Source organism: Podarcis gaigeae (genome assembly GCF_964106915.1).
Source record: "Podarcis gaigeae genome assembly, chromosome: 8".
Lineage (NCBI taxonomy): Eukaryota > Metazoa > Chordata > Lepidosauria > Squamata > Lacertidae > Podarcis > Podarcis gaigeae.
The window spans coordinates 90,114,365-90,138,496 of NC_139684.1; the positions used below are offsets into that span (position 1 = coordinate 90,114,365).

Consider the following 24,132-nt stretch of genomic DNA (forward strand, 5'->3'; position numbering starts at 1 on the left):
CGGGTCAGTGGATTCTGTAACCTGAAGCATATGTAACCTGAAGTGTCCGTAACCTGAAGCGTATGCGACCTGAGGTACCACTGTATTTGATCTGAAGGTTATTGTGAAAACGTTTGGAAAAGAACGATGCAGTGGGACCTCGGGTTACATACGCTTCAGGTTACGAACTCCGCTAACCCAGAAATAGTGCTTCAGTTTCAGAACTTTGCTTCAGGATGAGAACAGAAATCGATCTCCGGCGGCAGCGGGAGACCCCGTTAGCTAAAGTGGTGCTTCAGGTTAAGAACAGTGTCAAGTTAAGAACGGACCTCCGGAACGAATTAAGTTCTTAGCCCGAGGTACCACTGTATTTCGTGTCGAAATGCCTCGCTCTCTTCCTCAGTGTCCCTGGTTCGTCCATCTGAAGGGGGTTTCTTTGCCTTTTTCTCCCTGACTCAAAGACCCCCCCCCCCCACGAAGGAAGAGGAGAGGGGCAGAGCTCCTGCAAACTCTCCCCCTCCCTGGTTTTGGAGAGAAGAAGGGGGCCGGGACCCTCTGCTGCCTGACTCGGGGGTCCCCCCTGCAGGAAATGAACAGCCCCCCATGCACACACACCCCGGGACCCTGGCACGAGCGCCAACTGGAAAAAAATACGGGGGGGGGGCTGGCAAGCCCCGTCCCGCATTATCAATCCCATGAATGGCAATGCCCCTCAACTGTGGGGTGGCTGCCCCCCCTCAAATACTTTATTGCGTGGCTGAACACCCCCCTTCTCCTCAATGCACCCTAAGCGGGAAGAGAAAAGAGACTCGCGGATCCCCGAAGGCGCCCCCGAGGCAGCACTTGCGGAGCCCCCCCCCCCACTTGCAGGAAGGGATGGGGAGGAAGGGTCTTTGGCTCTGGGGGACCTGGCCCCCTTTATTCCCAGTCCTCTCTCGGAATCCAGCCCAGCTCCTTTGAACCCTGGGCCAGCCGGGCGCTCCCAGCTCCCCCGCTCTCTCCCTCTGCAAAGCAGGAGCCCCGGGCATTGCAGCAGCACCCAGGGGGGTCTTCTCTGGGGGACCCCCTGGACCGGCTTCTGAGCTCTTCCTTCCCCTGGAAACAGAAGCAGGAGGAGCACGGAGGGGGAGGGGCTCTGCAAGAAGCTCTCCCGACACCAGCCTGGCTTGACTTTGGCGTGAACTGCACCTTGAAAGGATTGGGACCCTCAAAAGAGAAATAAGGCAATGCGACCTTTACTCGGAGGTCGAGGGAGGCTCCCCCCTCCCCCATTTCATTCAGCCTTTTTTTTTTAAAAGAATAATATTTATTAAAGTTTCAAAGAGGTTACAAAGATAAAAAAGAGAAAATAAACAAAAAATACAAAATACAATACAATACAATAAAATAAAATAAAAACAATTTAAAAACATTCAGCCTTGCTCTCTTATGTTTCCTTCCTAATTAAGCCTTTTGCTTTTAGTGTGTGAGTGTCTGGAGGCGGTTGGAGGATGGATGGCGGCTAACAGATTGAGGTTAAATCCTGACAAGACAGAAGTACTGTTTTGGGGGGACAGGGGGCGGGCAGGTGTGGAGGATTCCCTGGTCCTGAATGGGGTAACTGTGCCCCTGAAGAACCAGCTGCGCAGCCTGGGAGTCATTTTGGACTCACAGCTGTCCATGGAGGAGCAGGTCAATTCTGTGTCCAGGGCAGCTGTCTCTCAGCTCCATCTGGTACGCAGGATGAGACCCTCCCTGCCCGCAGACGGTCTCGCCAGAGTGGTGCATGCTCTGGTTATCTCCCGCTTGGACTACTGCAATGCGCTCTACGTGGGGCTACCTTTGAAGGTGACCCGGAAACTACAACTAATCCAGAATGCGGCAGCTAGACTGGGGACTGGGAGCGGCCGCCGAGACCACATAACACCGGTCTTGAAAGACCTACATTGGCTCCCAGTACGTTTCCGAGCATGATTCAAAGTGTTGGTGCTGAACTTTAAAGCCCTAAACGGCCTCGGTCCAGTATACCTGAAGGAGTTGCTACTTTCCAAAACAAAGTAACTCTTTTTGTGACACATAGAACCTCTAGATAAATTTGTGTATAACCCTTTGTATCCCTGTGTAGAAACTTTATTTCTCTGGTATCCTGTAGATGTCACTATGTAACCTTGCTTCTTCTGACTTACAGAGGACCCCCCCCCCCCCACTTGTGGCTTTTCTGGCAGGCATCTTCTGTGTGTTCAGCAGATCCCAGGAAGACCCTTCCTGGCGATGCGGAGGATGGCTGTGGCAGTCAGAAAGAGAAGAGAAGGGGAGAGGAGGAAGGCACCTCAAAGGACATCTAGTCCAACCCCCTGCAATGCATGAATCTAAACTCACTGACAGAGGTGCATCCAGCCTCTGCTTAAAAAGCTCCTTTGGAGGGAGTCTGATCCACAGTTCAACACGTCATGCAGTCAGAACGCTTTTCCTGAACTTTAATCAGAATCTCCATTCCTGTTATCTTTTAACCCACTGGTTCAGATCCCACCTTCCAGAGCAGTAGAAAACAAGGAGCCCCACCAATTTGCAGCTTGGAGGCACATGCTTGAGCAAGAAGTAGAACTTAATTTGTCAATTTTGAAGATGCTGGCTGTCTCCTATTTGGGAGGTTGAGGGGATGGGCCTCCGCAGGCTGCAAAACAACTGCACTAAAGATGGCCAATGCATATTTCTCACTGTGCTGGAAGAAAGCGACAATTGCCGCAGGGTTCTGTCCTGGCCCTGTTGCTGTTGTTCAATGCCTTTATTAGACAACTTGGACAGAAGAGTTGAGGGGATGCTCATCAGAGTTGCAATGACACCAAACTGGGAAGGGTAGCTAATGTCACAGAAGACAGAATCAGGATTCAACATGAGCTTAACAGGTTGGAGACCTGGGCACAAGCTAACAAAAGGAATTTCAACAGGGACATATGTAAAGTTCTGCACTTGGGCAGGAAGAGGCAGATGCACAAATATAAGATGGGCACCTCAAAGCACATCTAGTCCAACCCCCAGCAGTGCAGGAATCTCAACGCCATGAGAGCTGGCCATCCAACTTCTGCTTAAAAATCTCCTAGGAAGAAGAGGCCACCACCTTCTGACGGAGTCTCTTCCACTGTTGAACTGTTCTTACTGCAAGATAATTCTTTCTGAAGTTTAATAGGAATCTCCATTCCTGTTATCTTTTAACCCACTGGGTCGGATCCCACCCTCCAGAGCAGGAGAAAAGAAGGAGCCCCACCAATTTGCAGCTTGGAGGTGCTGGAAGAGGAAGCACTGTGAACCTCTCAACTCATGATGTGAACCACCCTGGCATCCTCAGATCAAGGGCACTGCACAAATTTAACAGCTATAGAAATGATAAAGTACGTTACCTGCTTGTGTGGTAAGAATTTGCTTCTACGCCAGCAGTTTGTTACACATGTAAGGGAACATCTGAAATAAAAACACGGAACCAAGGGAATGAGACCAAACTCATAGAGTCCTGCAGGGACCCAGTTTATTCAAACTATTGCAATCGGACAGCCTTGCTATCCAGTTCTTCAGCAGAACAGATAGTTCGAAAAGGCTGCCAGGAGGCACATTAGAAGAAAGCTTATATACACAGCACACAAAGACCCATAAAATGCCACAACACTCTTCCACTTGCATCAAGAAAGGTTACAGGTCATGGGATGTGTGGCTCAATGCGGATATCGACTCCTCTGAAATTACCTTGGGGTGTCCCAGAGTGCCCAGGTCATTTGGGTCTCATATTTTGCACCATTTCCTTGGCAACCAGGCCCACAGTGGGGCTGTTGATGGTCCTACCCCCATCTTACTTTCCTGTTCCCAAAATATGTCAAAGACATCATCTGCCCTTCTAGGGTCGGATAAGGCTGGAAGCGGTAGGCAACTTACACATGACAACTTTACACAGAGCAGGAGGGTGGAATGAGGGTTACAAAATGCAGGCATACAAAAATCAAGCCTAACGCATCCTATCTAAAAGGCTGGATGCGATTAATGCTAGGACACTTTGAACAAAATCAAAATCTATAATATCTAAAATTCAATCAACTATCACATTTTTTTCAACAACTCCTTCCAAGGAAAGATCAACATTGACAGCAAACACATCAGTGTCGCCCAACCACTGTTATCCCTCTGTCCAGACATGATGTGAAGAAGGAATTCAACACCTTGGCCAAGGACTTGAAAGTCACAGCTCTGGGTACGTAGTAGGAATTACTGTGGGGCACCAGATGTGGCAAAGAACCCAGCTGCAATCATTACCTCATATGAACTAAAGTCTCCTCCAATTAAATATGTATACAGCCACTACTGTAGTTTGCCCCCACTGTGAGTTCTTTGATGGCAAACAAGACGGGCCCTGTGGCTGAAGCTCTTTCCACATGCTTGCCCTGATAGGGTTTCTCCCCAGTATGAATTCTCTGATGGGACATGACACTATCCATTTTTCTGAAGCTCTTTCCACACTCTTGTAACCGATAGGGTTTTTCTCATGGATTAACACTTTGATGGGCCATAAGATGGCATTTTTGATTGAATCTCTTTCCACATTAAAAGCACTGATAAGTTTACTCCCTTGTATGAATTCTTTGATGGGAAGTGAGTTTGCTGCTCGCATTGAAGCTGCTTCCACATTCCAAACATTTATAGGGTTTCTCCCCTGTATGAATTCTGTGATGGGCTGTGAGACTGGTGCTCCGGGTGAATCTCTTTCCACATTCCAAGCATTGATATGGCTTCTCCCCTGTATGAATTATTTGATGGACACTTAGCTGGTAGCTGTGACTGAAGTTCTTTCCACATTCCAAGCACTGATAGGGTTTCTCCCCTGTATGAATTCTTTGGTGGGAAGTGAAACTGTCCTTTCGACTGAAGCTCTTTCCACATTCCAAGCACTGATAGGGTTTCTCTCCTGTATGAATTATTCTATGGGAAGTGAAACTGTCCTTTCGACTGAAGCTCTTTCCACATTCCAAGCACTGATAGGGTTTCTCTCCTGTATGAATTATTCTATGGGAAGTGAGATTGCTGCTCTCAATGAAGCTCTTTCCACATTCCAAACATTTATAGGGTTTCTCCCCTGTATGAATTCTCTCATGGACAGTGAGCTGGCGTTTGTGAATGAATCTCTTTCCACATTCCAAGCATAGATATGGTTTCTCCCCAGTATGAATTCTCTGATGGGAAGTGAAACTCTCTCTTCGACTGAAGCTCTTGTCACATTCTTGGCACTGATAGGGTTTCTCTGTTGTATGAATTATTTGATGGGACATAAGATGGCCTTTTTGAACGAAGCTCTTTCCACACTCCCAGCACTGATAAGGTTTCTCCCCTGTATGACTTCTCTGATGGACAGTGAAACTCTCCTTTGTTCTAAAGCTCTTTCCACACTCTTGGCACTGGTAGGGTTTCTCCCCTGTATGAATTCTTTGGTGGGAAGTGAAACTGTCCTTTTTTCTGAAGCTCTGCCCACAATCTTGGCACTGAAAAGGTTTTTCCCTTGTATGAATTCTCTGATGGACAGTGACCTTGTATCTCTGACGGAACCTCTTTCCACATTCCATGCACTGGTAGGGTTTCTCCCCTGTATGAATTCTTTGATGAGTCCTGAGCTGGGAGCTCTGAGTGAATGTCTTATCACATTCCAAGCACTGATATGGCTTCTCCCCTGTATGAATATTTTGATGGACACTTAGTTGGTGGCTGTGACTGAAGCTCTTTCCACACTCCAAGCACTGATAGGGTTTTTCTCCTGTATGAATTCTTTGATGGGAAGTGAGATTGCTGCTCTTATTGAAGCTCTTTCCACATTCCAAACATTTATAGGGTTTCTCCCCTGTATGAATAAGTTGATGAACAGTAAGCTGGCCTCGGTGTCTGAAGCTCTTTCCACATTCCAAGCACTGATGGGGTTTATTCTCAACGAGATTTCTTTGATGGGAAGTGGCATAGGAGCTCTGACTGAAGCCCTCGCCACAGTCTGAATCCTGATATGGCGCCTCCAGTGTGTGGATTTCGTTGTGGTCTCCCTCGTTCTTCATCTCCAATTCATCACCACCTGCAACTAAGTGGCAAACAGATTAGAGCCTCAGGAATAATAATAATAATAATAATAATAATAATAATAATAATAATTTATTTTTTAAACCGCAGCCACTCTGGGCGGCTTCCAACAAAGATTAAAAATACATTAAAATGTGAGACATTAGAAAACTTCCCTAAACAGGGCTGCCTTCAGATGTCTTCTAAATGTCACATAGTTGTTTATCTCCTTCACATTTGATGGGCGGGCGTTCCACAGGGTGGGCTTATCACAGTGAAGGAACCACCAGCAGGCCCTTGGCACTGGACTTCAGTATCCGGGCAGAACAATGGGGGTGGAGACGCTCCTTCAGGTATACTGGGCCGAGGTCATTTAGGGCTTTCAAGGTCAGCACCAGCACTTTGAGTTGTGCTTGGAAACGTACTGGGTGCCAATGTAGGTCTTTCAGGACCGGTGTTATGTGGTCTCAGCGGCCGCCCCCAGTCACCAGTCTGGCTGCTGCATTTTGGATTAATTGCAGTTTCAGGGTCACCTTCAGAGGTAGCCCCACACAGAGTGCATAGCAGTAGTCCAAGCGGGAGATAACCAGAGCAAGCACCACTCTGGTAAGACAGTCTGCGGTCAGGGAGGGTCTCATCCTGTGTACCAGATGGAGCTGGTAGACAGTTGCCCTGGACACAGAATGGACCTGTGCCTCTGTGGACAGCTGTGAGTCCAAAATGACCTCCAGGCTGCGCACCTGGTCCTTCAGGGGCACAGTTGCCCCATTCAGGACCAGGGGATCCTCCACACCTGCCTGCCCCCTGTCCCCCAAGAATAGTACTTCTGTCTTGTCAGAATTCAACCTCAATCTATTAGCTGCCATCCATCCTCCAGCCGCCTCCAGGCACTCTCACAGGACCTTCACCGCCTTCACTGGTTCTGATTTAAAAGAGAGGTAGAAATGGGTGTCATCTGCATACTGATGAACACCCAGCCCAAACCCCCTGATGATCTCTCTCAGCGGCTGCATGTTGATGTGAAAAAGCATGGGGGAGAGGACAGAACCCTGAGGGACCCCACAAGTGAGAGCCCAGGGGTCTGAACACTCATCCCCCCCCCACTTTCTGGACACGACCTAGGAGGAAGGAGTGGAACCACTGTATGACAGTGCCCCCAGCCGCTCAAGACGGTCCAGAAGGATGTTAAGGTTGATGGTGTCAAAGGCCACTGTGAGATCCAGCAGAGATAGGGAACCGCTTTCACCTTTGTCCCTAGCCCGCCGGAGATCATCAATCAGCACACCCAAGGCAGTTCCAGTCCCATGATGAGGCCTAAATTCCGTTTGGAAAGGATCAAAATGGTCTGCAACCTCCAGGCATGCCTGGAGTTGTTCAGCAACCACCTGCACAATCATCTTGCCCAAGAATGGAAGATTTGAGACTGGGTGATAGTTTGCAATATTGGGCGGATCTAAAGATTGTTTTTAAGAAGCGGATTAATGATCACCTCTTTCAGCAGGTCTGGGAAGACTACCTCACAGAGGGAAGCATTCACCACCCACAGAGCCCATCGCCCAGCCCTTCCCAGCTTGCTTTTATTAGCCAGGATGGGCAAGGATCAAGGAGACAGGTGGTTGGTTTCACTCGTCCAAGCAGCCTGTCCACATCCTCGGAGGTAACCGATTGCAATTGATCCCATGCAATTTGACTAGACAGGACTCTAGCACTCTCCCGCCCGAGCCCTGCTCCCACAATGGTGTCTACCTCCTTCCGAATCTGAGCAACTTTATCTGCAAAAAACTTTGGAAAATCATTGCAGGAGATCTTGGGGTCTTTACAAGGCTCTGATGGTAAAGGTGGTTCTGTTAAATTGCAAACCACCTGCTGCTATTTTCTGCAGATGCAATAGAGGCGGTGAAGAAAGTCTTCCATGCCATAACTATCACCACTTGATAGGCTTGACATTGAGCTCTAACCCATGTCCAGTCCAATTCAGAATGAATTTTCTACCACCGGCGCTCTAGCCGTCTCAAATATCGTTTCCTCACCCTCAAATCTGTGGAAAACCACAGGGCTGTCCGGGCTCCATGCAATTGGAGAGGGCGCTTCGGAGCCAGACAGTCGATAGCCCTGATTAACTCCACATTCCAGCGGGCTACCAGGGAATCAGCTGAAAGGCCGTCAACATGGGTTGAAGCATCCCCTACCACTCTCTGGAAACCGTTTGGATCCATTAAGTGGCGGGGGCGGACCATCTGAATCAGTCCCATCTCCCTGCAGAGGGGAAGGGTCACAGAGAAGTCCAGTTGCACCAGGAAGTGATCTGACCACGGCACTTCAGTTTCACTTTTAGCTAGTGTCAGATCACCCACGTCACTAGAGGTGAACACCAGGTCTAAGGCACGTCCATGACTGTGAGTTGGGCCAAACCTATTCAGGGACAGCCCCATGGAGGCCATGCTTTTCACGACGTCCCAAGCAGCCCCTTGTAAGGTTGTGTCAGCGTGGATGTTAAAATCCCTCTGGACAACCAAGCTAGATGTCTCCAGAAGAACATCCACCACGATCTGAAGCAGCTCGGGCAGGGAATTCTTGGTGCAGCGGGGAGGTCGGTACACCAAAAGGAATCCTGTACTGCCCCTATTGCCCAACTTCCAGAACATGCACTCAGAAAACTGGGTCTTCCCAATAGGATGCCTGGTGCAAACTAATGACTTCCTAAAAAACACTGCAACGCCCCCCCCCCCGCCCACATGACCTGGGTTGCTGTGCGTAAGAGAAACCTGGTGGACAAGCAGCGGCAAGGACAGGCCCATCTGCTTCATCCAACCAAGTCTCTGTTACACATGCCGGTCAAGTCCTCCATTCACAATCAGGTCATGGATGGCAGTGGTCTTATGAATCATTGACCTGGCATTGCACAGCAGCACCTTCAGGTCATGTGGGTTTCCCTTGCTGATTCCAGAATCCATCCAGTCAAGACCAGACCTGGAGGCAGAGATAGTCTTCAAACAATAACTAAGCCTGCCTCCTGGGTAATGACATGTTCTGGTCTTAGCGTAACTCCTCCTCCTGCCCATGATCACTGAGATCGGGTGTCCCAATACATCCCCCCCTCCCCGTGGAACTTGCCCCAGCCATTCTGTTGGCTGGGGCCCACTCCCAGGCAGCCCTGATCCTGCCCCTTATAAACAAAACACAAACTATACAACAACCAATAAAACAAAACAAAACAAAACAAAAAACAACGTTATACCTAAATGAATCTCCAACCAGATATCCTTATAGAAGACATCTGAAGGCAGCCTTGTTTAGGGAAGCTTTTAATGTTTGATGGACTACTGTATTTTAATATTTTGTTGGAAGCTGCCCAGAACAGTTGGGGAAACCCAGCCAGATGGGCGGGGTATAAAGAATAAATTGTTGTTGTTGTTGTTATCCATCCCACCCCCCAACAGAGCAAAAAGGGGGGGGGGAGAAGAGGAAAATTAACAGGCCACTGACTGCTTAAGGACATTTTAAAACACATTAGATTAGACACTTGGAAGAGGGAAGCAATAGCAGAAGAACTCCACACTTCCCCAAGAGTTTCTTCCAGTGAGTCCAGCCCCACCCTCTGGGCACTGCAGCAGGAGTCCTTTTGTAGCTGAGAATGTGCGGGCTTGCCCCCCCCCCCTTCCCCAAGGCCAGTTGGAAAAGGCCTTGGAAGGGAGCAGGCCCTGCAGTCCTCGCCACAGCCGATGGTCCCAAATTAGGGAGCAGTGCTGATGAATGCTTGTGACGAAGGAAGAACCGAAGGGAGTTAGATGTGAGGTCTTCCTCCAGGGTTCACTGACGGGGGTTCAAAAAGCCTGGTTATTTTCTGGGACGGATTTTGTTTGGCCCAATCATGGGATCTGAGCCATCTCCAATGTCACTCGTCTCTTTAGTCAACCAAGGACAGAAAAAAGAAGAACAGAAATAAAACATCTGACAGAAGCCCCTTCAACTTCCTGAATCACTTTCCTGAGGCCCTTCCTCTGCTTCTGTCCCTGTGAAGGAGCCCTGATGGGAGGCTGCAGACAGGCCAGCCCTTCAAGAGCAAAAGGGGACCATCTGGGGGGGGCATTATTATTATTATTATTATTATTATTATTATTATTATTATATTTATACTCTGCCCATCTGGCTGGTTTCATGCTTTGAAAAGGCAGAACTGGAGGAAGAATATTCACAGGGAAAGCAATCAATAGCCATCCATTCAAGGTTTGCTGTGGGAGTGTTATCATCCCAGGTGCTGCGGGTGGCGCTGTTGAGCCCCATCAAAATATCAGAGCTTCGTCACATAGAGAGGTGTCTTGCATTACAAAACAGATAGGATGATCCAATAGGGAGCCTTACCGAGAGAGTCCAAGATCCCACGATTCTCCTCCATGACTTCCTTATGGAGAGCTCTCTGGTCAGGATCCAGCAACGCCCACTCCTCGTCTGTGAAATGGACAGCCACATCTTCAAAGCACACTGGACCCTAAAAGAAAAAGATTGTTGTCTTAGACCAAATAAAAGTGAACTGTTACACTTTGTTGTCTTCTGCCTCTTAATTGATGTCCTGTTTTAATGGGAATCTTTTTCTGCGCATTTTATGGATGCATATTTTGTTGTGCTAATGGAATTATTCACTGTGTACAGTGGTGCCTCTGGTTGCGAACGGGAACTACTGCAACCCAAAGTGCCTGCTCTGCGCATGTGCGAGAAGCGAAAGACCACTTCTGCGCATGCGCAACTGGAGAAACCCGGAAGTAACCCGGTCTGGTACCTCCGGGTTTGCCGCGTTCGTAACCGGAAGGTAACATAACCTGATGGCAACGTAGCCAAAGGCACCACTGTATCTTAACGAGGGACATTAAGAACCTGGTGTTTGTTGATGTGTCTCCCCCTGAGTGCGGGTGTCCAATCTCACCCATCCAGAGCTGAGAGCAGCACCCACTCCTCCGAACTTCAAACAAGACATACATTTGAATATGCATGGACAACAAGAGACAGAACAAAGGGAATGGAAGTGATAGGAACTGTCTTCCGTTCTCACGCTTCCAAGCATGGAATGTAAACATAGGACATGTGATTTAACACTCACACATCCATCAACGGGAGAATGAAAATATCAACAGTGTTCTTCAAATCATTCTTCAAATCCAGTGCACAAACATTCCCGTTTTCCACATGGAAGGATCCCCTTTCTTCTGTCCCTCTGTGCTGTTCTGGCCGGGTGGGGAGGACCCTCCTGAAGCCCTATAGACATCTTCAAGGTGTGCAGGGGAATGAGAGGGGGAAAGCCCCACTGTGGGACTGATGGGGTGAATCCTGGCCACTCTTTGGTATGGGGTGTGAACTGCTTAGAAGCCTATTTGAGCCTTCAACCCTCCTTCCTTGGCGGTTCCTCCCACCATTCCTCTGTGTCCCCCAGTCCATGACATCCTCTCTCCCCACATGGCCCCTTCCTCCTACCTGCTCTGGTTTGAGTCGGCTGCAAACCTCTCGGGGTCCTTTGGCCTCCTGGTAGCAGAACTGCCTGAGCTGCTGGCTCTGCACCTCTGAGCAAAGGGTGTCCTCCTCATCCAGGATCTTCCTCACATTGTTTTCCCAGAATCCCCCACTGATCCCATGGTGAGTTCCAAGGCCTCTTCCTGCTTCAGGGCCAGCTGAGTCTTGCTCATCCATCTGGGCTCTCCGGAAGTCTCCAAGAGATCGGAAGGAGCCCCTTGGTCCTCTGCCAAGTTCTGCCTGTCCTAATGAGAGGTTTTGGCAAATCCTAAAAAGCAAATACATTTTTCTGATATAAAATTGATACACAGTAAGGAGGAGAAAAGGTTTCCCTGGGCAAGCATGGAGAAGTATTTGCAGGAATCACAGCCCAGACTCAGAGTTTATTTTTTAAAAGAGGAAGAATGAAGTCAGAATTGACAAGTGAGTCATTTGTACCAAGTGTAGTTTGGACTCAGGGCAAGAGTGGGGGTCCCTCCCTCCCTCCCTCCCCCAAAATGCCAGGGCACATTTCTTTCCAGTGCCTGTCTCCTTTCCCAGAACTCGGAATCTCCCCTGTTCCCAAGACAGACTACTGGGGTGGGGTCTCTTTTTCCTTTGTTCTGAGGGCCAGATCCTGACCTGACCAAAGGACAGCTCTCGAAAGCAAGAAAAGTAGGGCTGCCCTTCATTCTGTGATTGTACGTGGCTTAAAGTTCTTTTCAGTATTGTGTTTTAATGTTGTAATCTGCCTTGAGAACTGAGGGCGAAAATGGGATGGGGATGATGATGATGGTGAAGGTGTTACATAGCTTAACCCCCCCCCCAGCCCCATTTGCTTGGAGGTTCTTTGGCATCCAGCATGGTCCCTCAGGTGGCGTCGGGGACTGGCAGTGCCCACTGGAAGCTCCAGCCTTTGGCACAGAGAGGAGGGGGCCATGGGGCTTTCTGCTCTGGATCCCTTGGGATGGTTGCAAGGTCCTCTGTGTGGAACTGCCCTGGAAGACGGCTCCGAAACTGGCCCCTAATGGATGGGCTCCCTCTTTTGATTTGTGGCATATTTATCCCACCTTTTTCTCCAATCCATGGGTCTGCCCCTCCTCATTGAATATCCACTTATGTCATTTAAATTCTACTGGATATTGATCCAGAGCAGAACTCTCGCATATAGTTAGCAGAGTAAAAAGTCAAACACATTGCAGGATTCCCAAAAAATAGATCAGAGGCAACTATATATATTTCATCCAGCAGAGCTTTACTGATAGCCAAGGCAAACGAGCATAATGGTCACAAATGCAACACATCCAGGAGTGGCACTGTGCAGTTGCAGCAGAAGTGCAGAGTGTTTGAGGACCAGGACATTCGCAGGGAAGCCAAAATGCTTGTTTACAAAGCTATTGTACTACCAACCTTGCTGTATGCTTGTGAAACATGCACCACTTATAAACCCCATCTCCAACTTCTCAAAAGATTCCATCAACGGTGTCTCCACAATATTTTACACATCACTTGGGAAGACAGTCGAACTAATGCCAGTGTACTGGAAGAAGCAAAGATCACCAGTGTTGAAGCAATGATTCTTCAACATCAACTTCGCTGGACTGGTCATGTTGTGCGGATGCCTGATGATCGTCTTCCAAAGCAACTCCTCTATTCCAAACTTAAAAATGGAAAGCATAAAGCTGGTGGTCAAAAGAGGTTTAAAGATCGTCTCAAGGCAAATCTTTAAGAAGTAGTATAAACACCGACAACTGGGAAACACTGGCCTGCGAGTCCCCCAGTTGGAGAACAGCCTTGACCAAAGGCTCGAACTCGAACTCAGGACGCAAGGGAGAAACGTGCTAGGAGGAAGCCACGCTTGGCAAATCCACACCGTGATCAACTCCTGCCCGGAAACCAATGTCCCCACTGTGGAAGGACGCGTGGATCCCGAATTGGCCTCCAGTGTCACTTACGGACTCACTGTTAAGGTCGTGTTCGTGGAAGACCATCTTACTCGGCTGCCAGGGATCGCCCAAGAAGAAGAATTTAATCTCCCCCCCCGCCCCTCCCTGGCCGCCCTGGGACTTGCCCCCTTCTCCCCCCTGCGCCCTATGGGGAAGAGAGAGGAGACTTACAAGATCCCAAAGGTGCCACCGACGCAGCTCCTGCAGAGAAGACGAAAACCTCCCCCTGGAAGAGAGGAAAGGGGGGGCGGGCGGCGGGAGGGGGCCTCGTCCTCCCCCCTTATTTCCTGTCCTCTCTAGGAATGCAGCTCAGTTCCGATTTACCCTTGCAAGGCGGAGCACATCAAACGCACCTCCTCTCTATTCAGGAGCCCGGGAGGAGCCTCGTACTTTGCAGACGCGTCGAGGCGCCTGATTTGCGGAGACCGAAATGAATCCAAAGGGGGCGGGAGACCCAGGACGCCCAAAGGGGAAAGAGAAAGGAGACTCACCGGATCCCCGAAGGCGCCCCCTCCCCGTGGCAGCACTTGCGGAGCAGAGACAACAGCCCCCCCCCCCTTGCATGAAGAGAGGCGGAGGAAGGGTCTTTGGCTCTGGGGGACCTGGCCCCCTTTATTCCCAGTCCTCTCTCGGAATCCAGCCCAGCTCCTTTGAACCCTGGGCCAGCCGGGCTCCTCCCCCTCCCTCTGCGAAGCAGGAGCCCCGGGCATCGCAGCCCCCAGGGGGGTCGTAGTTGCATCCCTCCCACCATCACCAAAACGTCACGCCACGGTCACAAAAGAGGAGAGGTTGTCATGCAGAAAGGAGAAAGTGTCGGCCCCCCCGCCAGTCATTCCAGCTCCCCCCGCCTTGGAAGGAGCTGCTTCCCCAAAGAGCAAGAACGGGATTCCCACCTCCCCCCAGTCGCGAGGCCTTCCTGCGCTTCTCCTCTGGAAGGATCCGGATTTCTGCCTGGGGTCTGGGCTGCCTCCTGGGGCGAAGCTGGATTCCCCCTAAGGGGGGGGGGGGGCAAAGGACCTTCTGCTGGAGGGAGGGGGAGGGAGGGGAGCCCGGATTCCTGTTTCTGTCTTGAATCTGCGGAGGAAACATTGTATCCGCTGTTGCTACATTTTGTAGCGCGCTTCTTCCCTCTTTCTGCTCTCCACTCCTTGCGCTCAAGGCGTCGCGCAAAAGAGCCGAGCTCTCCTGGCGGATCGCGCGCTCCAGACACGGGGCTGCTGCTTCCTGACTTCGGATTGGCTGCCTGTCACCTTTGGACGATGCCCATTGGTCAGCGATGGTTCTTTGAGAAATCCTGATGTTTCCTTGAGGGCTTTCGGGACTCCATTGAAGGGTTCACAAGCCTCTTTGCTGTAGAAGGGGGAGGGGGGTTTCTATGGGTGGGGGCCACTCAGGCTCATCATCTTGTGTGGGTGAATGGGATTTGGGGTGTTTGGATGGCCTCTTAGTCCCCGGCTCTACCAACAGCTCGTGGGGTGAAAGGCCCGGAGGAGTTGCCTGAGGTCCCCCCCACAACAAGGCTGCTTTGTTGTCCTGCAAGGGGCCAGGAGTGTCTCTGCAAGGCCGTCCTCCGGGCGGTCCTTCTCCTCCTTTATTTCAACCCCTCATCCCCAGGGGCCTGAGCAGGGGATCCCACCCCCTACCCCCTACCAATGGAACGGGTTTCATATATATATCTGATACAAAAGTTTGCAGCTTGCCTGTGGGGCAGGTGGGGGAACATAATGGAACACTCTTGCAGGCCCCACGGCCTCCTCCGGGGAAGGGGTCCTGGTGTTCTGGGACTCACAGCTGCTCTCTTGTGAGTACGCGGTCTAGCAGAGTTAAAGCAGCGCAGACGGAGAAGAGGAGGTATCTGGCCATACCGACTTTATTTCTACTAATTACAGATTAAAGAACGGAACACGTATGAGAGGAGCAGCTCTCATACAGACATCCTGTCTCATCGCAGAAAGAGCAGAAAGAAAAAGTGCAATAGCACCAGAGATGGAATTCACACCGACTGGCCTCCTTCCTCACAGAACAGAAAGGAAACAAGAATCAGATGATCCTTGCAATGGGAGGAGTGAAATGCTAACAGAACACATGTATTGTGCTTACAAATATGTTCTTACTGCAAGATAATTCTTTCTGAAGTTTAATAGGAATCTCCATTCCTGTTATCTTTTAACCCACTGGGTTGGATCCCACATGTAAGGGAACATCTGAAATAAAAACACGGAACCAAGGGAATGAGACCAAACTCATAGAGTCCTGCAGGGACCCAGTTTATTCAAACTATTGCAATCGGACAGCCTTGCTATCCAGTTCTTCAGTAGAACAGATAGTTCGAAAAGGCTGCCAGGAGGCACATTAGAAGAAAGCTTATATACACAGCACACAAAGACCCATAAAATGCCACAACACTCTTCCATTTGCGTCAAGAAAGGTCACAGGTCATGGGATGTGTGGCTCAATGCGGATATCGACTCCTCTGAAATTACCTTGGGGTGTCCCAGAGTTCCCAGGTCATTTGGGTCTCATATTTTGCACCATTCCCTTGGCAACCAGACCCACGGTGTGTTATTCTAAAGCAGCAATGCTGCAGCAAGCAAAGGCTCTAGCAGCTCAGTCTGCTGCTTGTGGCTGGAAAGCCAAACAGGAAGTATGTGACTGTTGCCATGAAAACGAAGGGACAGTCCATTCTCCTTATTGAGCACAGGATGTGAGCTCAGGATGTGTTATATGACCTGTACAGGATGTACGTGGGTGGAGTTTAGAGTTTCTCTCTGTTTGTTGAAGAGAGCAGACATCTTTTACTGTATGACTGCTAAAGACAGGAATAAAAGCATGTAGTTACATTTCTGTCTGTGTCTGATTCCCCTCCCTGGGGATATGCAGGGAGCAGGGAGGAGGAGAAGCGGTTGGTGTGTTTTTCTCACAGCCTGAGGAAAATCACCGGAATGGACCTCGTATGTTTTTCCTGCCGGGAGTCGCCGGAGGGAGGTCTAAGGAATTCAGCCGGTGCCTGAATAGATAGGCGAATACCTCTGACCGGGCTTGAATTCCAACAGTGGTATCAGAGCTGATGGTTTCTACGATCCATGGAAGTCTGCAGAAAGAGTGGCAGAGCTGCTGTATTCATTGCTCCATGGAGGCCTGAGGTGAGAAAGCTGATTCTCTGCAGCCAGAAGCTGACCAGAAGAAGCTGAAAGCCAAGCAACGGAGCCCAGGTATGAGATTTTCGGGCTTAGAAGTGTGAATGCAGATTGATTCATTCTCTGCTTCAAGGGAGCAAGGTTTGGGAAAAACAGCTCCGAGAAAGAAGAGCTCTGCATTCCAAACATTCCTGTGGTTAATCCTGTCCAAGGGAAGGAATGATGTTGCTTAGCAACGAAGGCCAGTTTCACGAGAGGGCTGGAAGTCAGGCTTTGCCTCGGAGAGGCAAAAACAAAGTTTTGTTTTGACTTAGGCCCAAACAAAGGAACTGTTGGAAAGGGACTTTCCAAAGCGGCCAGTGTTATAGCTGCCAGGTGCACAGAGTGTAAACAAGCCAGCTTTTGGATTTTAGAGGCTTGTGTTTGAGAGTCAATGCAAGGACTCAAAATGGATGCCAAGAAGGGGGGAGGCCTGCCTTCTCCAAGCCTCCTGACCAGTGACAATTATGCATCTTGGTCTATTAAGATGAAGGCCTTGCTGCAGAATCAGAGACTGTTTGGGGTGATTGAGAACCCCATCCCTGCAGCACCAACACGTGCTTGGGAGTCACAGGATGTGAAGGCCAGAACTGCTATAATTCTGTGCGTGTCAGACTTGCAGCTTATTCACAAACAGCATTTAGACCACACGAAAGATGTTTGGGACACGCTGAGAAGGACACATCAGAGAGATGCAGGTTCTTCAGCGTTGCTGTATTTTGAGAAGCTGACCAACCTGAGGCTTGCGCCTGATGGAGATGTTCAAGCGCACCTGACGGAAATGAAATTTCTGCGTCAGCAGATGGTGGAACGCAATTTCCGTCTGCAGGAGGAAGTGTTTTGCTTCATGGTGATAAACAGCCTGAATCGGACTTACAAAACAGTTGCCAGTCAGCTGGGGTCTCTCCCAGCAGCTGATCTAACGTCGGACAGGGTCTTTGCCGTCGTTCTGAATGAACATGACAGACTTGCCGCCCTGGAAGTCAAGGACAGGTGGAGACAAGAACGGAGTTCTGACACCCCCACTGCTGTTGCTACTGGAGAAAACGCTGTAGCTTTGAACGTTGTCCGATGCTACAATTGTGGACAGACTGGGCATCTTCAGTGGTACTGTAAGAAGCCACGTCAGAACAAAGGAGCCAAGGGAAGCTCCACAAAGTCTGAGGCGTCAGACAAAGGTCACACCAAGCCAAAGGCAAAGACTGCAAAGGCTTTGATGTCCCTAAAAGCCACACCAGAAGTGGGGAATTCTTTCGTTTTGGACACGGGAGCGACAGTTCACATGACAGGACACAGAGGACTATTTTCGTCGTTTAAGAAGCAAAGCTTCGTTGTACAACAAGCCAACGGTCAAGAGCTGGAAGCCACCGGAATTGGGACTGTGTATCTTAAAAGTCTGAACTTGACTATAAACAATGTTTATTTGGTTCCAGAGTTGAAGTACAATCTGCTCAGCGTTTCGCAGATTGCCAAGAAGGGACTAAAACTGTCCTATGATGATCAACACTGCAAGATCTACAAAGATGGAGAGTTGTATCTTTCTGCCAAAGAGAAAGATGGACTGTATTTGTTGACATTTGATCAAAGTGATTACATGGAATGTAATTCTTGTGATTCTAACATGATTTCTTTTGCAGGTGTAGCCAAGGAGAACACCAAGAAGGTCACCTCGAGGGTCGACAAGGCATTTCAGCGGGTGTATGCTGATGTGATTGGTCCTTTAGCACCATCTAGAGGCAATGCAAAGTATTACCTAATATGTGTTGATTCTTTTACAGGTTTTGTCTGGATTTATCTTTTGGAGAGACCGCAAGAAGCCTTAGAAAGGTTTAAAGAGTTTTGTGACAAGGTTAAAAATATGCATGATGCTGACATAAATTGTCTTTGCACAGATGAGAAGCCAATTTTTCTTTTACAGGATTTCCAGAGGTTCCTGAAGAAGAAAGGGATAAGACACAAAATTGCTAGTTCCGAAGAAGCTTGGAACAGATGTGTCTGTGTTAGGGTGAACAAAGAATTGCAAAAGGGAATGGAAGCGCAATTGCTTAGTTCACATCTGTCACGAGTACTGGGCTGAGTCGCTAATGTCATTTTGTTATACGTGGTTGAGAAAGTTTTCAAAAGAGTTGGGAAGTTCTCCTTCTGAGAAACTGTTCCACAGAAAACCTTCTGTTGCCCATTTCAAGGTTTTTGGGTCTCATGTGAGGACAGAAGCTCCGGGTGGAGTAAAGAATGCCAGAGGCATTTTTGTGGGTTATGAAAAGGGTCTCTACAGAGTAATTTTGTCTGAATCTGGAAAGGTGATTCTCACAAAATTTCTAGAGAGTGCTCCTGAACAGGAGAGAGTGATTGTTCACACATTTCCCACAGGTGATGATGATGATTCTGATGATGATGATGATGTTGATTTTATTGAGTTCAGTAGTACTGATGATGACAGCGATAGCTCAGACAGCTCAGTTGTCACAGTCATTGAGAGGAAATCTCACATAATGACTAGACCCTCAGAAGAGGAGGATGAACCACTGATTAAGCTTAGTACTGGTTCTCCAGAGAGTTCAGAGGCTGAACCAGAAAGCAAAGAAGAGCAGCACCTCTTACGTAGGTCTGAGAGAGCAACGAAGGGTGTACCACCCAAGAGGTATTCACAAGAGTTTGCTAACTTAGCTGTTGCTGTTGTAAACGACCAAGGTCAGATTGAAGCTGTGTCTGAGTCAGAGACAAAGGCACAACAGAGAGTTGTTAACCAAGGTAATGCAGAAGCACTCACACAACCAGAGAGGTACATTGGTGAAACCAATGGCGGGTAGTTCCAAGGGTGGAACTGAAACAACAGCGGAATGTTATAAGTATAACAACTGTTTGTTTTCTTCTCTGGATGACGCTTTGCTCGCAGCACGCATTGATACTTTAGGGGGAGTTTGTTATTCTAAAGCAGCAATGCTGCAGCAAGCAAAGGCTCTAGCAGCTCAGTCTGCTGCTTGTGGCTGGAAAGCCAAACAGGAAGTATGTGACTGTTGCCATGAAAACGAAGGGACAGTCCATTCTCCTTATTGAGCACAGGATGTGAGCTCAGGATGTGTTATATGACCTGTACAGGATGTACGTGGGTGGAGTTTAGAGTTTCTCTCTGTTTGTTGAAGAGAGCAGACATCTTTTACTGTATGACTGCTAAAGACAGGAATAAAAGCATGTAGTTACATTTCTGTCTGTGTCTGATTCCCCTCCCTGGGGATATGCAGGGAGCAGGGAGGAGGAGAAGCGGTTGGTGTGTTTTTCTCACAGCCTGAGGAAAATCGCCGGAATGGACCTCGTATGTTTTTCCTGCCGGGAGTCGCCGGAGGGAGGTCTAAGGAATTCAGCCGGTGCCTGAATAGATAGGCGAATACCTCTGACCGGGCTTGAATTCCAACACGGTGGGGCTGTTGATGTTCCTAGTCCCTATCTTAGTTCTCTTTTCCCAAAACATGTCAAAGACCTTTGAGGAGAGGTGTGAGTTCTCACACGGATGCTAGCTCAACACAGATCTCTTTCCCAAAACATCATCTGCCCTTCTAGGGTCTGAAAAGGCTGGAAGTGGTAGGCAACTTACACAGGACAACTTTACAGGAGGGTGGAATGAGGGTTACAAAATGCAGGCATACAAAAATCAAGCCTAACGCATCCTATCTAAAAAGCTGGATGCAATTAATACTAGGACACTTTGACCAAAATCAAAATCTATAATATCTAATATTCAATCAACTATCACATTTTTTACACCAAGTCCTTCCTAGGAAAGATCAACATTGACAGCAAACTCATCAGTGTCACCCAATCACTGTTATCCCTCTCCCAAGGCATGATGTGAAGAAGGAATTCAACACCTTGGCCAAGGACTTGAAAGTCACAGCTCTGGGTACGTGGTAGGAATTACTATGGGGCACCAGATGTGGCAAAGAACCCAGCTGCAACCATTACCTCATATGAACTAAGGTAAAAGATAAAGGTACCCCTGCCCGTACGGGCCAGTCATGTCTGACTCTAGGGTTGTGCGCTGGGGGCCAGCGCTGTCCGGAGACACTTCCGGGTCACGTGGCCAGCGTGATGAAACTGCTCTGGCGAGCTGGCACCAGCGCAGCACACGGAAACATCGTTTACCTTCCCACTAGAAAGCGATACCTATTTATCTACTTGCACCTAAGAGTGCTTTCGAACTGCTAGGTGGGCAGGAGGTGGGACCGAAAGACAGGAGCTCACCCCGCCACGGGGATTCGAACCGCCGACCATGCGATCGGCAAGCCCTAGGCACTGAGGTTTTACCCACAGCGCCCCCCGCGTCCCTCTCATATGAACTAAAGTCTCCTCCAATTAAATCTGTATACAGCCACTACTGTAGTTTGCCCCCACTGTGAGTTCTTTGATGGCAAACAAGGCGGGCCCTGTGGCTGAAGCTCTTTCCACATGCTTGCCACTGTTAGGGTTTCTCCCCGGTATGAATTCTCTGATGGGACATGACACTATCCATTTTTCTGAAGCTCTTTCCACACTCTTGTAACTGATAGGGTTTTTCTCATGGATTAACTCTTTGATGGGCCCTAAGATGGCATTTTTGAGTAAAGCTCTTTCCACACTAAAAGCACTGATAAGGTTACTCCCTTGTATGAATTCTTTGATGGGAAGTGAGTTTGCTGCTCCTATTGAAGCTGCTTCCACATTCCAAACATTTATAGGGTTTCTCCCCTGTATGAATTCTGTGATGGGTTGTGAGACTGGTGCTCTGACTGAAGCTCTTTCCACATTCCAAGCACTGATAGGGTTTCTCTCCTGTATGAATTCTTTGATGGGAAGTGAGACTGGTGCTCCTATTGAAGCTCTTTCCACATTCCAAGCACTGATAGGGTTTCTCCCCTGTATGAATTCTTTGATGGACAGTGAGCTGGCCTTTGTCTATGAAGCTCTTTCCACATTCCAAGCACTGATGGGGTTTCTGCCCTGTGTGAATTATTTGATGGACAGTAAGCTGGCGTCTGTGAATGAAGCTCTTTCCACATTCCAAGCACTGATAGGGTTTCTCTCCCGTATGAATTCTTTGATGGGCCGTGAACTGGCCTTTGTGAATGAAGCTCTTTCCACATTCCAAGCAATGATAAGGTTTCTCCCCTGTATGAATTCTTTGGTGGGAAGTGAGCTTGGACCTCTCATTGAAGCTCTTTCCACATTCCAAGCACTGATAGGGTTTCTCTCCTGTATGAATTCTTTGGTGGGAGGTGAGCTTGGACCTCTCATTGAAGCTCTTTCCACATTCCAAACATTTATAGGGTTTCTCCCCTGTATGAATTCTCTGATGGTCAGTAAGCTGACTTCTGAGAACAAATCTCTTTCCACATTCCAAGCACTGAAAGTGTTTTTCCCCTGTATGAATACTTTGATGGGTTGTGAGACTGGTGCTCTGGGTGAATCTCTTTCCACATTCCAAACATTTATAGGGTTTCTCCCCTGTATGAATTCTCTGATGGGAAGTGAAACACCCTCTTCGACTGAAGCTCTTGTCACATTCTTGGCACTGATAGGGTTTCTCCCCAGTATGAATTCTCTGATGGGACATAAGTTGGCCTTTTAGAATGAAGCTCTTTCCACACTCCCAGCACTGATAAGGTTTCTCCCCTGTATGAATTCTTTGGTGGGAAGTTAAACTGTTCTTTTGACTGAAGCTCTTTCCACATTCCAAGCACTGATAAGGTTTCTCCCCTGTATGAATTCTTTGGTGGGAAGTGAAACTCTCCTTTGTTCTGAAGCTCTTTCCACACTCTTGGCACTGGTAGGGTTTCTCCCCTGTATGAATTCTTTGGTGGGTAGTTAATCTGTCCTTTTTTCTGAAGCTCTGCCCACAATCTTGGCACTGATAAGGTTTTTCCCTTGTATGAATTCTCTGATGGACAGTGACCTTGTATCTCTGACGGAACCTCTTTCCACATTCCAAGCACTGATAGGGTTTCTCCCCTGTATGAATTCTTTGATGAGTCCTGAGCTGGGAGCTCTGAGAGAATGTCTTATCACATTCCAAGCAATGATATGGCTTCTCCCCTGTATGAATATTTTGATGGACTCTTAGTTGGTGGCTGTGACTGAAGCTCTTTCCACACTCCAAGCACTGATAGGGTTTCTCTCCTGTGTGAATCCTTTGATGGGAAGTGAGATAGGAACTCTGACTGAAGCTCTTTCCACATTCCACGCACTGATAGGGTTTCTCCCCAGTATGAATTCTACGATGGGAAGTGAGATAGGAACTCTGACTGAAGCTCTTTCCACACTCCAAGCACTGATAGGGTTTCTCCCCTGTATGAATAAGTTGATGAACAGTAAGCTGGCCTCGGTGTCTGAAGCTCTTTCCACATTCCAAGCACAGATGGGGTTTCTTCTCAAGGAGATTTCTTTGATGGGAAGTGGCATGGGAGCTCTGACTGAAGCCCTCGCCACAGTCTGAATCCTGATATGGCTCCTCCACTGTGTGGATTTCGTTGTGGTCTCCCTCGTTCTTCATCTGCAATTCATCACCACCTGCAACTACGTGGCAAACAGATTAGAGCCTCAGGAATCATCATCATCACCATCATCATCATCATCATCATTTATTTGTACCCCAGCCACTCTGGGCAGCTTCCAACAAAGATTTAAGAATACATTAAAATTTCAGACATTAGAAAACTTCCCTAAACAGGGCTGCCTTCAGATGTCTTCTAAATGTCACATAGTTGTTTATCTCCTTGACATTTGATGGGAGGGCATTCCACAGGGTGGGCTTATCGCAGTGAAGGAACCACCAGCAGACCCTTGGCACTGGATCTCAGTATCTGGGCAGAACGATGGGGGTGGAGACGCTCCTTCAGGTATACTGGGCCGAGGTCATTTAGGGCTTTCAAGGTCAGCACCAGCACTTTGAGTTGTGCTCGGAAACGTACTGGGAGCCAATGTAGGCTTTTCAGGACCGGTGTTATGTGGTCTCGGCGGCCGCCCCCAGTCACCAGTCTGGCTGCCGCATTCTGGATTAATTGCAGTTTCTGGGTCACCTTCAAAGATGAGAACCGCAACCCCAGAGTCGGCCACGACTGGACCTAATGGTCATGGGTCCCTTTCCCTTTAAATATTTTTTTTTAAGAATCGGTTTAATGATCACCTCTTTCAGTGGGTCTGGGAAAGCTCCCTCACAGAAAGAAGCATTCACCACCCCGCAGAGCCCATTGCCCAGCCCTTCCCGGCTCGCTTTTATTAGCCAGGATGGGCAAAGATCAAGGAGACAGGTGGTTGGGTTCACTAGTCCAAGCAGCCTGTCCACATCCTCGGAGGTAACCGATTGGAATTGATCCCATGCAATTTGACTAGACAGGACTCTAGCACTCTCCTGCTTGAGCCCTGCTGCCACATTGGTGTCTACCTCCTTCCGTGAGCAACTTTATCTGCAAAAACCTTTGCAAAATCATTGCAGGAGATCTTGGGGTCTTTACAAGTCTCTG

At 48.7% G+C, this 24,132-nt stretch overlaps 2 protein-coding genes and 2 long non-coding RNA genes across 11 annotated transcripts in view; 2 read left to right on the plus strand and 2 right to left on the minus strand.

The window, feature by feature from the left end:
• The window catches only part of LOC310851392 (uncharacterized protein), a 28,060-nt gene extending 14,737 nt beyond the window's left edge, over positions 1 to 13,323 (minus strand). The window contains exons 1-2 of one of the 3 annotated variants that reach the window (XR_014567739.1): positions 12,928 to 13,308; positions 11,530 to 11,806 (exon numbers count right to left, since the gene is read on the minus strand). Coding sequence is in view for 2 of the 3 variants with exons in the window: in XM_083753738.1 (XP_083609864.1) it covers positions 11,530 to 11,806; positions 12,928 to 12,950 (300 nt within the window). In the remaining variant the exon portion in view is untranslated. Of the gene's footprint in view, positions 1 to 10,398; positions 10,526 to 11,502; positions 11,807 to 12,927 lie in introns of those variants that run through there. The other 2 variants (XM_083753738.1, XM_083753739.1) reach the window with 2 other exon arrangements.
• Positions 1,389 to 20,515, plus strand: LOC310851838. Of its 4 annotated transcripts, none has more exons than XR_014567863.1 (3): positions 1,389 to 1,444; positions 1,996 to 3,347; positions 20,416 to 20,515. It is a non-coding gene; the product is annotated as an uncharacterized lncRNA (long non-coding RNA). The 4 variants fall into 4 exon arrangements; XR_014567864.1 differs by having other exon boundaries at positions 1,996 to 3,367; positions 20,416 to 20,496; XR_014567865.1 differs by lacking the exon at positions 20,416 to 20,515 and adding an exon at positions 4,074 to 4,310 and having other exon boundaries at positions 1,996 to 3,367.
• LOC310851810 lies at positions 13,640 to 15,579 on the plus strand. The gene is made up of 2 exons (XR_014567833.1): positions 13,640 to 14,419; positions 15,353 to 15,579. It is a non-coding gene; the product is annotated as an uncharacterized lncRNA (long non-coding RNA).
• The window catches only part of LOC310851383 (uncharacterized protein), a 32,241-nt gene continuing 28,166 nt past the window's right edge, over positions 20,058 to 24,132 (minus strand). For 2 of the 3 annotated variants that reach the window (XM_083753712.1, XM_083753713.1), the window contains exon 6: positions 20,058 to 23,185. In XM_083753712.1, the coding sequence (XP_083609838.1) occupies positions 21,270 to 23,185 (1,916 nt within the window). In that variant the 3' untranslated portion in view covers positions 20,058 to 21,269. The remainder of the gene's footprint in view (positions 23,186 to 24,132) is intronic. The other variant, XM_083753714.1, reaches the window with a different exon arrangement.